The sequence below is a fragment of the Microtus oregoni genome, unplaced genomic scaffold (assembly GCF_018167655.1).
Source record: "Microtus oregoni isolate MIOR12 unplaced genomic scaffold, Mior012 000005F_ref0000423, whole genome shotgun sequence".
Classification (NCBI taxonomy): domain Eukaryota; kingdom Metazoa; phylum Chordata; class Mammalia; order Rodentia; family Cricetidae; genus Microtus; species Microtus oregoni.
In genome coordinates, this window is record NW_024543064.1 from 19,376,688 (window position 1) to 19,391,118 (window position 14,431).

Consider the following 14,431-nt stretch of genomic DNA (forward strand, 5'->3'; position numbering starts at 1 on the left):
ACATTCTGTCTAGCTGAAAAATAATTCAGTTCTCCAGTTATTGTTTCATATTTTAAAAGTGTGTAATAATAACAGGTGACAGTCCATTTTTTTTTTTGAACAATGCTTTACTGTATCAGTAGTTTCCAGTTAATCATGGATGTGAAGTGGGGAGGGGCTCGCTCAAGTCCTCCCACATCAACAAAATTGGAATCTTGAGGTCTGTGCATTTGTGAAGCTTCATGGAAAATTCTGATCTGCAGCCGTTGTTGATGGACATTGTTGTAGAAGCTCCATAGTAACACCGTGGTAATAGCTGCTCCTGGTGTTCTAGGCAGCCTAGACTGACAGATAGCCAGAGCATGCTAGTTAGTCTCTCTTATTGTCTTCAATTGAGGACCTCAGCCAGACAGCCTATGTAACCTGGAAGGAGGTGAGGTATAATGTGTGGCATTTGAAGTATTTTCCCTCACTCCCCAGTCTCTGCACTATTGCCACTCATACTGAGGAAAATTGTGCTATTTCTCACTAGCCCAATTTCTGTTAAACTTGAATGTCCTAAATGGCCTCAAAATAACCCATGTAGGTGACAAAATTCTGATTGGAAGCATTATTCAGGCTTCTGATGTAGAAGTTAAGATAGTTGGAAATAGATAGCCCTGGAATAACACTGAAGGATAGTGATTTGGGGCAGTTTTCCTGTGATTCTCTAGTTTGAGAAGGAAGTAGTGCTCCCACCATGGTTACCTTTTTAGGTGAACTTTATCCATAGTTTGAGAGAACTTTGCTTCTGCTTCATTTTGTTTTTCTTTCAAAACAAAGCTACATCTATATAGTTCTGACTGGCCTGGCTTTGAGTCTGTGACGCTCCTGCTTCAAGCTTCTAAGTAGCTGGGGTTACAGGTGTTTCCTACCATAGCCCCCCACTAGCTTCTGGGTTTTTTGTTCTTGATAGTTGGATATTCCTTCACAATGGCTGTACTTTCTCTAGTATAGTAAACACAGTGAAGGAGAGAGAGATGGAGGAAGGAAGAGGCAAGCAATTGTTTAAATGAAGCACATCTTAAATTATCAAGTAATTTATTATTTATTGAGTAATGAACTAAAAAGAACCACAGGGATGATCTAGACCTCTAGTCACCCCCAAACACCCACATTTAGACTCCATCCCCCCCAAACTGGGACTTGAACCTAAAGCCTTCTACTAGAATGTCTCCAGCCCTACAGCAGTACTTCTTAAAAAATATGATCACCAGGGCACTTGTTACAAATATGCACATCCTAGTTCCTGTTTGAACCTACTGAACCACAAATGGATGCCGGTGCTCTTGGACAAGCTCTCCAAGTGATTGGATGTATGCTGCTGATTTACTGACCTTCATTTGAGAGTTAATGATATTTACACCTAGAATACTTAAATTTACCCCTACTCCCAATTTAAGATTTTGTTTCAAGATTTGTTTTAGGCTCTGAACCTATGCTGCAACTGAGTGTATTTAAGAGATATTTAGAAGAATTCTCCTTTTTCATATCACAAGAAGATACAGACAGGCATCTCTGGCAGAGGAAAGTTTGTTAGGACTGTCTTCTGTAGCACCAGTAAGATGAAGCTATGTCAGAAAGTGAATGAGCTGATTGAACCTGTCACACCATAAAGGACTGGAAAGTCACATGAATTTTCAAGTTTGTTTGTTTGTTTATTTATCTCCTGTCTGTCTGTCTGTCTGTCTGTCTATTTATCTATCAATCAACAGGATCTCATTACCAGCTCAAGTTGTCCTGGAACTCCTCCTTATCTAGCCGAGGGCTCCCAAGCTAGGATTATTGGTGTGAGCCACCATGTCCAACTATAAAGCTGTATTTGTACATTGATGCCTGTGCTTTGAACTTTTGAGCTTTGTGTTGTTAGTGTTGTACTTTGTTCCTTTTGGCCTTTTGAGACAGGGTCCCCTTTAACCCAGACTGGTCTCAAACTCACTTTGCATCTTAGGATGACATTGAACTGCTGATCATCTTGTCTTTACCTTCCAAGTGCTGGAATTATAGATACGTGCCACCACACTCAACCTATAGCTTGCTACTGTTATTTAAAGGTTTCTTTTTATTTGTGTCTCAGCATGTTTGTGTGGGTATATGTCCTGTTGCGTGCATGCGTGTGTGCTTTGGGATGTGTGCTTGCTAAGATAAGAAGAGGTCTTTAGATTCCCTGGAGCTGAAGTTACAGGTGGTTGTGAGCCATGCAATGCTGGGAACCAAACTCTATGCCCTTAACTACTGAGCATTTCTTGAGCCTTATATCTTATTCTTTGAGAAGACAAGGATATGTCCTTTTTTATTTTCAAATTCTCTCAGTTTTAAATGAAATGGATTTTCTCTTGAAATAAACAAGGCACCAACTTCATTACTGTTCTTTCAGCAGTTATTAGCTTTGTTGTTCATTTAAAGAAACCATAAATTGGACTACTTTGTGCCATGCGTAGCATTACAAACATGCGAATAAAAATGCACTATGGAATCTGTTCTCCCCCAGCTCCACCCCAGCTCTTTTTCAGTTTTCTAGGATGCTTCTGTATCTCAGGTTTTGAACCTTCTAAAATGCTTTTACATAGCATTATCATTTTATTTATGAAAATCTAAGTTCTGAAAAGAGTTGAATGACTCCTTAAGGGTTACTGGATCTGCCCCATTACCTTTCCATAATAATGGTTTCTTATGTGGCATGTGGACTTTAAAAGACCTCTATGTGTTCATGCTGGCCAGAGGCTGTGCAAACTTGAGATTAATGAAAATGTTCTTTATTTTGTAGCCGTCCAGTCCAATGGATCAGATGGGAAAGATGAGACCTCAGCCGTATGGTGGGACTAACCCATACTCACAACAACAGGGACCTCCTTCTGGACCGCAACAAGGACATGGGTACCCGGGCCAGCCATATGGGTCCCAGACTCCACAGCGGTACCCAATGACCATGCAGGGCCGGGCTCAGAGTGCCATGGGCGGCCTCTCTTATGCACAGCAGGTATATGATGACCTTCTTTGCTGTCTAAAATTGCTGTGTGAGGATTAGAATGGCTTTCAGACCTCCCCTAAATACGCCCGTAGGCTAACTGTAGACAAGATAGTGCGCACTATCCTGTGTCTGTCTGTCTGATATGGAACATTGTTTTGTATAGGCATTGCTTTTATTGGTTGATGAATAAAGCTGTTTTGGCCAATGGTTTAGCAGAGTAAAGCCAGACGCAAATCTGAACAGAATGACACCATGTAGCCACCAAAGAAAGATGGCAAATATTACCTGTAAGCCACAGACAGCCTCATGGTGATAACACAGATAAATAGAAATGGGTTAATTTAAGATGTAAGAGCTAGGGCTGGAGAGATGGCTCGGAGGTTAAGAGCATTGCCTGCTCTTCCAAAGGTCCTGAGTTCAATTCCCAGCAACCACATGGTGGCTCACAACCATCTGTAATGAGATCTGGTGCCCTCTTCTGGCATGCAGGCAGGCATGGAAGGAATGTTGTATACATAATAAATAAATAAATATTAAAAAAAAAGATGTAAGAGATAGCTAGGAATGCACCTAAGCTATTGGTCACACAGTGTTGTAATATAGTTTTTGCGTGATTATTCGGGTCTGAGCATGGTTACCGTCTACATGTGTTTTTCTGTCTGTCTCAATATATTTTGGGATTGGTACCCAATCTACCTTTTTTTTCTTACCTGGCTGGTCTTCCCTTGGGAGACTAAATGGAATAAGGATCTATTTATTGCTATTATAGTAGAAACCGTTTGTGCCATTTGCCTTGTTGGTGAGGAGGCCTTTACCTTTCTCCTGGCCTATAACATAAGCTGTCTGAGTTAAAAGAGAATGTTTAAGGACAGAGTATGGAAGAAAGAAGGAGCTGTAATGACCAGCAAAGATGTGACAATGCTGTTACAGATGAGACTTCTCTCCTGTCAGTCTATCTGATTTCCTTGCCATTGTTTGGGGTGGGGGTTGCTTTTGGTTTTCAATGCTGAGACTTTAAACAAAGGCCTCAAGCCTATTAGATAGGACTCTGCTACTTAGCTCCATCCACAGTCCCTGCACTGTCACCGTTGTAAAAATTATATTACTATCATTTACTTGAGCATGAGAGCAAAATGCCAGGTCTTACACAGAGGACTACTTGCTCAAATAAATCCCAGGGATTGAACTCAGGTCATCAGGCTTAGTGACAAGTGTCTTATCTGCTAAGCCATATTGCTACCCCAATATCTATCATCTTTTCCTTGTTTCTGTGTTGACAGATTTTCTACCACTTATAAAAAGATAAAGACTGGGGGCTGGAGAGATGGCTCAGTGGTTAAGAGCATTGCCTGCTCTTCCAAAGGTCCTGAGTTCAATTCCCAGCAACCACATGGTGGCTCACAACCATCTGTAATGAGGTCTGGTGCCCTCTTCTGGCCTGCAGGCATACACGCAGACAGAATATTGTATACATAATAAATAAATAAATATTTAAAAAAAAAAGATAAAGACTGTATGAAGTCAGAGATTATTTCCAAAACTTTAGCAAAAATCAAACAATGTCTTCAAATAAAATTTATACACGTTTCTTTGTTGTTGTTGTTGTTTTGTTTTGTTTTTCAAGATGGATGTATAGCCCTGACTGTCCTGGATTTCACTCTGTAGACCAGGCTCGACTGTACAGATTTGCCTGCCTCATAAGTGCTGGCATCAATGGAGTGTGCCACCATCCAGCTTTTTTTTTTTTAATCCTTTTTTTTTTTTTTTTTGAGGCAGAGTTTTTCTGTGTAGACCAGGCTGTTCTTCCTGCTTCTGCCTCCCAAAGTACTGAGACTAAAGATGTAAGCCATCTCTCCCTGCTGTCTTTCTATGAGAAAGGATGGCGTGGAGTTCTCTCAGATTTCAGGCTGGCCTCTAACTCTAATGCATTCCAGAATGACCTTGAATTTCCTGATCTTCTGCTTCTTGATCCCCCAGTAGTGGGATGGAAGTAGAGATAAGCTGCATCCATCCTGCCTGGTTTGTGTAGTATTGGGGACTTCGTGCATGGTAGGCAAACACAGTGACTGAGCCCCTGGATATTTTAAAAATGAAACTAAATGAAAGAGAGCCAAGGTATCTTAGTGATTTGTACACAATTCAGATTACTAAGTATTATTCCTTCAATTGTTTGAACCAGACGTTTAGTGCCTCTTCATTGTAGTTAGAATAAAATTCCTAACATAAAAATAACTTGGGCCATGATAAAAAATGAATAGGCTCACTGGGGAAAAGAACTGTTCTTGAGCTCGTGTGAGTTGCCTGAATGTTAAATAAGATCAGTTTTAGTGGGTGAATTCAGTCTTATGTGTAAACAAGTTTGGCCATTCTTTTAAGACTTAGTTTAAAGAGGACTAGAAGACCCCTGAACCTTGTATGTGGTGATACTTGACTACTCTGCTCATCACCTTTCTTCATCTAGGTGAGTCAGTTCTAAAAGTATCTTTTCTTTCTTACAGATTCCACCTTATGGACAGCAAGGCCCCAGTGGTTATGGTCAGCAGGGCCAGACTCCGTACTATAACCAGCAAAGTCCTCATCCCCAGCAACAACAGCCACCTTATTCCCAGCAACCACCATCCCAGACCCCTCATGCGCAGCCTTCATATCAGCAGCAGCCGCAGACTCAGCAACCACAGCTTCAGTCCTCTCAGCCTCCATATTCCCAGCAGCCATCCCAGACTCCACATCAGCAGTCCCCAACTCCGTATCCCTCCCAGCAGTCCACTGCACAACAGCACCCCCAGAGCCAGCCCCCCTACTCACAACAACCACAGGCACAGTCTCCCTACCAGCAGCAGCAACCTCAGCAGCCAGCATCCTCGACGCTCTCCCAGCAGGCTGCATATCCTCAGCCCCAGCCTCAGCAGTCCCAGCAAACTGCCTACTCCCAGCAGCGCTTCCCTCCACCACAGGTGAGTGGCTTTGCCTCTTGTCCTACCTGTGCTCAACCAGAGGCAGCTTATAGCTTGGTGTCATGACAGCACTTTCCATATGCATATACATAAAAGCCAGTTAAACGCTGGGGAAATGTGTATCGGGATTGATTGAACTAATAAAAGTATACCCTTTTGAACTACATAAAGACTTGTAGTTCTTACTGTGAAAAAATAAAGTAATGGAAAATCCGGTAGACAGGAAATTAAAGGCAGTGGGTCTGATTCCCACCCTCTCAATCAGCATATCAAGAATGTAAGCATCTAGATTTGGAAAACTTTGATCATTTTCCAAAATAATCACTTAGTTAGCTGTACTATATACAGTTTGTTTTTGCTGCCATTCTGTTCTGTTGCTCATAATATTCTGGATTCTGAAATTCTCTGTTTAGAGTTTGTTTTTTTTTTTTTTGTTTATTTTAGACAAAGTCTGATCTGGAACTCAAGATCTGCCTAACTCTGCCTTTAGTGCTGGGATTAGAGATTTGTGTCACCAAACCCAGCTCTGAAATTCTTAATTTTTGAGGGTGGTTTTGATTTTAAGAATTAGAGAACAAATCTTTGCGGGGGTTGAGCTGTTGTTGTTTTGGGTTTTCAGGACAGAGTTTCTCTGTAGCTCTGTTGTCCTGGAACTAGCTCTTGTTGACCAGGCTGGCCTCAAGCTCACAGAGATCCGCTGTCTCTGCCTCTTGAGTGCTGGGATTAGCTACCATCACCCAGTTGAGAATAATTCTTTTTAGAGCCCCATGAGGAAAAATGACTGACTATTTAAGTATTTTTATGTGGTGGTGACATTTTTTAAATAAATAATCTGAGCCGGCTGGTGCTGTCTCACACCTTTAATCCCACCGCATGGGAGGCAGAGGCAGGCGGATCTCTGTGAGTTCGAGGCCAGCCTGGTGTACAAGAGCTAGTTCCAGGACAGGCTCTAAAATTACAGCGAAACACCCCCCCTCCCCCCCCAAAAAAAGAAATAAATCATCTGTCAGTACTCTCACTTTAGATAGGGGCTCTAGCCTCATTTTTTTATTGTTTTTATATAAACCATATTGCTTAATCCATTGCTTGATAAGATACTAAACTTACAGTTAGTTATATTTCTGCCTTCAACCCCAAGAAATGGCTCTCCTTGGGTAGCAGTAAATAGACAATGATACCATCAGATTCCACTGTTGACATTTATGAGTTGGGGGTGCTTTTTTAGTTTTTTTTGGGGTGGGTTTTGGGGGAGGGCAATTCTTCACTATGTAGCCCAGACTGACCTCGAACTTGCTGTAATTCTGTTGTAGCCTGTCTAGTGCTAGGCATTCTTTGACATTCTTAAGAATCACAGCTTAAACTTTTGTCAGGTGAAATTATGTGTGTGCAGTTGCACTTTTCACACGTGACTCTCCTGTGTAAGAAAGCACCACAGCTCTTCTATCCCAAAGCAAGCTTGCCTGTTCTCTTTCTTTAGGATTTTCTTTGTGTGTATGAATGGGTGTATGACTTCCTGTGTACCTTGTGTGTGCCTGTTTCCCACAGAGACCAGGAGAGGGTGTTGAATCCTCTGTAACTAGATAGAGGTACTAATGGTTGTGAGTTGTGAGCCTTTGTGTGGATGTTGAGAACTGAACCTATGTCCTCCACAAGAGCAACAAATGCTGAGCCATCTCTCCAGCCCCAGTCTGGTTGGTCTATTGGGGTCTCTCTCGCACGCTCGCGCTCTCTGTTTCTCTTTCTCTCTCTCTGTCTCTTTCTCGTTGTTGTTGTTGCTCTTGTTGTTGCTTATTGTTTTAGAGATAGGGTGTGGAACTCAGATCTGCCTGCCTTTCCCAACCAAGCACTGAGTGAGGTTTAAGGTGTGTGTCACCATATGGGACGGGCCTCACAGATTTTTTTTTGTTTTCCTTACAGGAGCTTTCTCAAGATTCATTTGGATCTCAGGCATCCTCAGCCCCCTCAATGACCTCCAGTAAAGGAGGGCAAGAAGATATGAACCTGAGTCTTCAGTCAAGACCCTCCAGCTTGCCTGTGAGTATTTCTACCAGGTGGCAAGGGTGATGGACCAGAGAGGGGAAAATAACTAAAAGAGGTTTTGGATGTTTTGGTGGCCCCTAAATTCCTGGTCTTCCAGAGCACCTAGCTACATACATACATACATTACCATACCCAGCCTCTGCTTTGTTCTGATCTGTGACTGTGTGTAATCCTGTCTCAAACTCACAGGGATCTATCTGCCTGTGCCTTCACTTACAGCCTTTTTGTTTTGTTTTCTCAAAATCTTGGGCCTCTTGTGTGTGAAGGGACAGAAAATGTAGATGTAAGAAGCTCTGCTCTCCATCCTGGGGCCACGAAAAAGAAAAAAAAAAATACAGGATTTTTCTCTTTTTGACATTTAAAATTTTAAAAAGTATCTTAGTTTAAATGTTACTTCAGTCTCAACATATTCCTGTGCATCACATGCATGCCTGGTGCCCTCCGAGGCCAGGAGAGTGTATTGGATCCCTTGGTACTAGAGTTTCAGAATGGTGTGAATGGGAATTAACCCAGGTCCTTGGCAAGAATATCCAGAACTTTTAACTGATGAACTATCTCTCTAGTTCTGTTTATTTAACTTTGCTTTTCAGGTCTTACTTTTTAGATTCTGCTTTAAATTAGTTTAATAGGTAGTACCTTGGTACGTACATTCAGGCTTGCAATGCCACATTGAGCATGAGTTGAGTAGAAGTGGTTGTGCTAGTGATGATTTTCTGTGAATGTGTGTCTTCTAGAGTGCTTGATGTCTAACTACTTGATTATGGAATCAAATGTGTGCTTGTGGAGTTAACTGACCATACCTCAGAAAGGCAGTATAGCCTAGAGCTTGGGCTCTGGGCAGGCTGTAAAGATGCACACCTGCTTCCAAGCCTGACAACCTGTTGTTCTCCAGCCTCACATGTGTGCTGTGACACACCCACATAACAGAAACACCCAATGAATAAATGCCTGTTTAGAAAAGATGTGTTTGCCCAGGTGGTGGTCGCACATAACTTTAATTCCAGAACGCAGGAAGCAGAGGCAGGCCTGGTCTACAGAACAGCCAGGACTGCACCAAGAAACCCTTCTCAACCAAAAACAAAAAACAAAAAACCAAGTGTTTGAACTCTGAAGGCAGAGTTCCGATAACTCTTAATTCTGCTACCATGCCTGTAGCCTGTACCTAACCCACATCACTTTTCTGTGCCTTTGTTTTCACATCTGTAAAATGACACTAAGGTACTTTAGGTGATAGTAAATAGCTGATTGATTGTTATAGCTGATTAATAGAGAGGAGGGCTTGGTTTATAATAGGCTTAATGTGTCTGGCATTGTAATCATCCCAGAGGGTATAGGAAATACTTGGATACCTATTGGCTGTTGTGGGAATGTTTGCTCATGGCCTTTACTACTACATTTGAGCAAAGTCTAAGCCTCTAAAAGTGAGTTTCTTGGACACAAATAAAATAGGTTGTAGGTAGCAAGCTCACTTTTACAAATTCTATTTCAGTGAGGGGTTAAGTAGTTCCACATATGCACAGGAAAGTCTTTTAAAATCAGGAAGAATTGTGGTGGCTATGGTTGTCATCCGAGCACTGGGGGACCTTCCTTAGGTGGGAGGATCTCTCTGAGTTCAAGGTCACCCTGGCTAAGAGTGTGGGAGTCTGTTTCAAAATATGTCGGCTTCTTGATGTTTGCAACCTTCCAGGTTATTCCGGTTTTAGAGAGATGGCACCTGGGTCTTCTATTTCGTTGTCAGGTAACATTTCAGTAGATATGTATCCCTTGCTAGCCTCAAACTTGTAATTCTCCTGCCTCTGCTTTTCAAGAGATTATCATCATAAGCTACCATCCTCAGCTAGCTCCTAGACTATTATGGACACATAGAGAGTGGTAGCTCTTCATCACAAAGCTTCCCATTGTCTGCAGAGACCTAATCCAGGCTCATGAAGCCGAGAGAAGAGCTCTTACTGGGATGAAATCTGTCATCCCAACAAAAACAAAACCATAAAGCAAAAAAAAATTAAATAAATAAACAGAAAAACAACCAAAGAAACAAGAAAAATACTTCTCATTATTGTCTATGAATCCTTTTGATCAGTGTCTGTGTGCACCCACGTACCATAGTGCACACTTGCAGGTCAGAGGACAACCTGTGGAATCCATTTCCTCCTTCCACCTTTATGTAGGTTCAAGGAATCATACTCAGGTCACCAGGCTTGCATCATTGGGTACCAAATGCACTGGGCACCTTGCTCACGCCTAATTTTGTTTCTTTTTTTTTTTTGTTTTGTTTTGTTTTGTTTTTGTTTTTGTTTTTCGAGACAGGGTTTCTCTGTGGTTTTGGAGCCTGTCCTGGAACTAGCTCTTGTAGACCAGGCTGGTCTCGAACTCACAGAGATCCGCCTGCCTCTGCCTCCCGAGTGCTGGGATTAAAGGCGTGCGCCACCACCACCCGGCTCATGCCTAATTTTGACATGAATGTCTAAATATTCCTCATGTATTTGTGGCTAAATCTGGATGGTGTGTTTTTGTGACGAACTCAGACTGATGGATTTCCGTCAGTGTAATAAAGTTGCTGACCTTCAAAAGGCTTCTTGATTCTGTGAAGGTTTCTCTGTGTAGTTCAGGTTAACCTTGATCTGCTGACCTTTTGATTGGAAAATATTTGGTATTTCCTGAGAAGGGTTATTAAAGACAAGCATGCTAATGTGTCTTCTAATGAATGGGAACCTAAAACCATCTGATTCAGTAACTGAATGAAAGTCCACCTTCCAGGAATAGGGAGAGTTGTCTTTCTGGGAACCCCGAGAACAAGTGCCATTTCCAGATTTGGGCTTCTGTTATGGAACCTGCCAAACAGGTCATTTGCTTTGTGGTAGAAGCTCCATGAAGGTGAGCTGGCTAAGTTATTGGCAAATAGTTGTTTTTTTGTTTGTTTTGGTTTTTTGAAACAAGATGTTGCTGTATAGCCTCTGCTGGCCTCGAATTCATGGCAATTCTCCTGCCTCAGCCCACCTAGTTGCTGCAATTGTAAGCATGTGTCACCATGCCTAGTTGTTACCTTATTTTTTGAATTTTTTATTTTATTTTTTATTCTTCTGTTGCCTAGATCAAGAAATGCCAAAGGTGGCTACACTTGCTTTTTACACAACCCAAGACCACCTGCCCAGGGATGGCATCTCCTAAAGGGGCTGGACCCTTGCTTTGGTCATTTAATTAAGAAAATGTTCCTCCTCAGACTTGTCCACAGGCTCCCCTTCCCAGACGACACTGCTTGTGTCAAGCTGACAAAAACACTAACCAGGACCCTTGCATCCCTTCACTGAGCAAAAGTATAGAAATTCCTGTATCTGGCACAAGGTCAGATGCTGGGATGTCTGATTGAACAGTCCTTCCAGTTTCCTGTCCCCTCTTTGCTTATATACCTCAGTCTGGCTCTAGGTTTCTGATCTTTAGTTATTCCTCTGAGGAATTTTTGCTCAGATAATAATATGAAGTCATCTAGACGCTATTACCTTGAATACTTTAATCCAGCAATTAATCGGTTAATGTTGTTATTGTTGTTATTATTATTATTATTATGTGTATGGGTGTTTTGCCTTTCATCGTGTGCATGCAGTGCCTGTAGAGGTCAAAGGGAGCATTAGATCTGCTGGAACTGAAGTGACCCATTATGTGGGACCTGAGAATTGAATATAGGTCCCCTGGAAGAGCAGCCAGTGCTCTTATCTGCTGAGCCAACTCTGTAGTTTGTGAGTTAATTTTTCATTCATCTTAATACAAAATCTAAAGCCTTTTTTTATATAATTACCCAGATATCAACAACACAGATTGTTGTGCCTCACATCAACCCAAGTTTTCTAATTGTAGGTCTGAAGTAGGGCTTTTATTGTTTGTTTTTTTTGAGACAGGGTTTCTCTGTGTACCTTTGGTGCCTGTCCTGGAACTCACTCTAGACCAGGCTGGCCTTGAATTCACAGAGATCGCTTGCCTCTGCCTCCCGAGTGCTGGTATTTTTATCAAGCTTCTTTCATGACATTGAGCTCTGCAAACCATGGGCAGCACTTTAAAAACCTGCTGTTTGTGTCCCTCTCCTCTCACCCGTCTCTGAGGCCTCACGTGTTCTCGCGTTTATTTCTTATGCTTCTCCATTCCCTTCGCTTCCTCTAGTCCATATCTTCTGCATCTTTCTTCAAAACTTAAATAACACCCATGATGACTGAACTGGCTAGCATGTCACATGTGGACAAGAATAAAGAATAATTCACTGTCTGGGTGGATATTCATCCTCGAAACCAAACCATTCCACCAAAGGTGAAAAGTCCTCAGTAACTTTCTGGGATCACTTCTCCTTCCTATCCCCACGTCACTGCTCCATGTTGGCAGAGCATTTTGCCCAATATATCCACTTATTTAAACAGCAAGCTCCTAGAGAGTTGACAACTTGTTATTGACACCCAAGCTTCCTACGCCTATGACATGAAACCAAGACTAGGAGCGTTCAATGTGTTAAATATGTGCTGGAGTGACCTGTTGGAAACAAACAGGCTGTTTATTATTTTGGTTTTTCAAGACAGGATTTCTTCGTGTAGCCTTAGCTGTCCTGGAACTCCATAGACCAGGCTGGCCTTAAGCTCTGCCTCTGTCTCCTGAGTGCTGGGATTAAAGGTGCATGCTACCAAAACCCAAGGCTATTTTTATACTTGATTTGCTTTGTTTTTAGATAGATCTTTGTTGCTGTTGCTTAGACCAGCCTGAAACTCAATGTGTAGCCCAGGTTCCCAAGTGCTTTGACTATTGCCACAAGCCATCATAACTGACTTAAATTGGCTTATTAACACATGCTTACTTCAGGCTGATTTGGTGGGTCTTGCTTATTACTACTGCCATGGTGCCTGGCATGTGATAGGTTCTCAACTCATTGGAAATGAACCTGAAAATTGTCCTTAATAAACAACTAGTGAAAAAAGAGGCCAAGAATTTTAAAGCGTGGGAAGAAGTTTATGAGGATATTTGGAGGGAGGGAAAGGGGAGAGATGTTGTGATTAAATAATAATTCCCCCAAATAAATAAATGAGATGTCTATAATGTTGCTCTGTGTCTGATGGGGACAATTTGGCCCTATTACTAGATTGTTGTTTTTAATGCTAAGTTAGGGGAGACATGACTGGTCCATACTTCTTTTTAGAGGAAGTATTTGGCCTTACTGATTATGGCCTTAGGAAATGAGGTTAAGGTTTGTTATCCACCTTATACGTTAGTTTGCCGTTTTATGTCAAGAAGATCCTTATAAGGAACAGGTGAGGTCTCCTTCATTTCCAGGCAAAATCTTTGGAGACTAGCCTGAAAACTGATGTCTGATTTGTGATTGACTCGGAGTTGTGGGGCTGTTTAGAGATAAAGGAGAGAGGTTTAGTCAGGTTTTTCACTATGTAGCTTCGGCTGACCTGGAACCTCCCTCTGCCTTGCATGTACCAACCAGTATTAAAATCATGCTACACCACTCATGCCTGGAGCTGTTTTTTGGTGTTTTGTTTTTTTTTTTGTTTTTTCGAGACAGAGTTTCTCTGTGGTTTTGGAGCCTGTTCTGGCACTAGCTCTTGTAGACCAGGCTGGCCTCGAACTCACAGAGATCAGCCTGCCTCTGCCTCCCGAGTGCTGGGATTAAAGGCGTGCGCCACCACCGCCCGGCCTGGAGCTGTTTTTTTAAAGATTCTGTTTGGGCAGGCGCACATTCATATCAAGCTGCTCACGACTGCTTGTAACTCCAGCTCTAGGAAATATAGAACTCTTTCCTGACCTCCCCTGCACATACATGTACAATCGTGCAAATGTATATACACTTAGGCACAAGCCCATATGAGGTGTGTGTGAATTCCTTTTCTCTTTAGTTGAGCATTGTGGTTGGCAGATACCCATTATCTCAGCACTGAGAAGGTTAGATGGGATCATACTAGAGGCTATCCAGTGAAGCCTTATCTTTGAAAAAAAGGCAGCTGTTTCAACAAGTGTGCGCTTTCCCAGAGTAATACTCAATTTTTTTTAAAACAGGGACATATTTGTTTGTTTATATTTGGTCTTGAAAATTCTTGAAAATATGCCTGTGATAGGAAAATGTACAAGATTAAAAACCCTATCGAGGGAAGGTAGATAGAGCTAACTTCCACATTTTTGGCATACATTAAAATTATATGGCGCATAATGAAAATTCTGAATCAGTTGGTATAAAGTCATACACCAAAGTTTGCATTTTTTAGTTGACTCCACTTTAAAATACCACAGTTGGAACACACTGCGCTAGGTAGAGCTTTTTATTTGTTTTGTTGTTTTCTTTTGAGATAGGGTTTCTGGAATCCAGTTTCTCTGTAGTTTTGGAGCCTGTCCTGGAACTTGGAGAGCAGACTGGCCTCACCCGACCAGACAGTGAATTGAAAATGGCTCAGTTGGTAGACATTTCAATCACAAG

The 14,431-nt window shown here is 41.9% G+C and overlaps 1 protein-coding gene across 1 annotated transcript in view; it reads left to right on the top strand.

The window, feature by feature from the left end:
* Nucleotides 1–14,431, top strand: part of Arid1a (AT-rich interaction domain 1A) — a 76,953-nt gene that overhangs the window by 27,085 nt on the left and 35,437 nt on the right. The window contains exons 2-4 of the mRNA XM_041651330.1: nucleotides 2,786–2,998; nucleotides 5,488–5,943; nucleotides 7,861–7,977. Coding sequence (XP_041507264.1) covers nucleotides 2,786–2,998; nucleotides 5,488–5,943; nucleotides 7,861–7,977 — 786 coding nt within the window. The remainder of the gene's footprint in view (nucleotides 1–2,785; nucleotides 2,999–5,487; nucleotides 5,944–7,860; nucleotides 7,978–14,431) is intronic.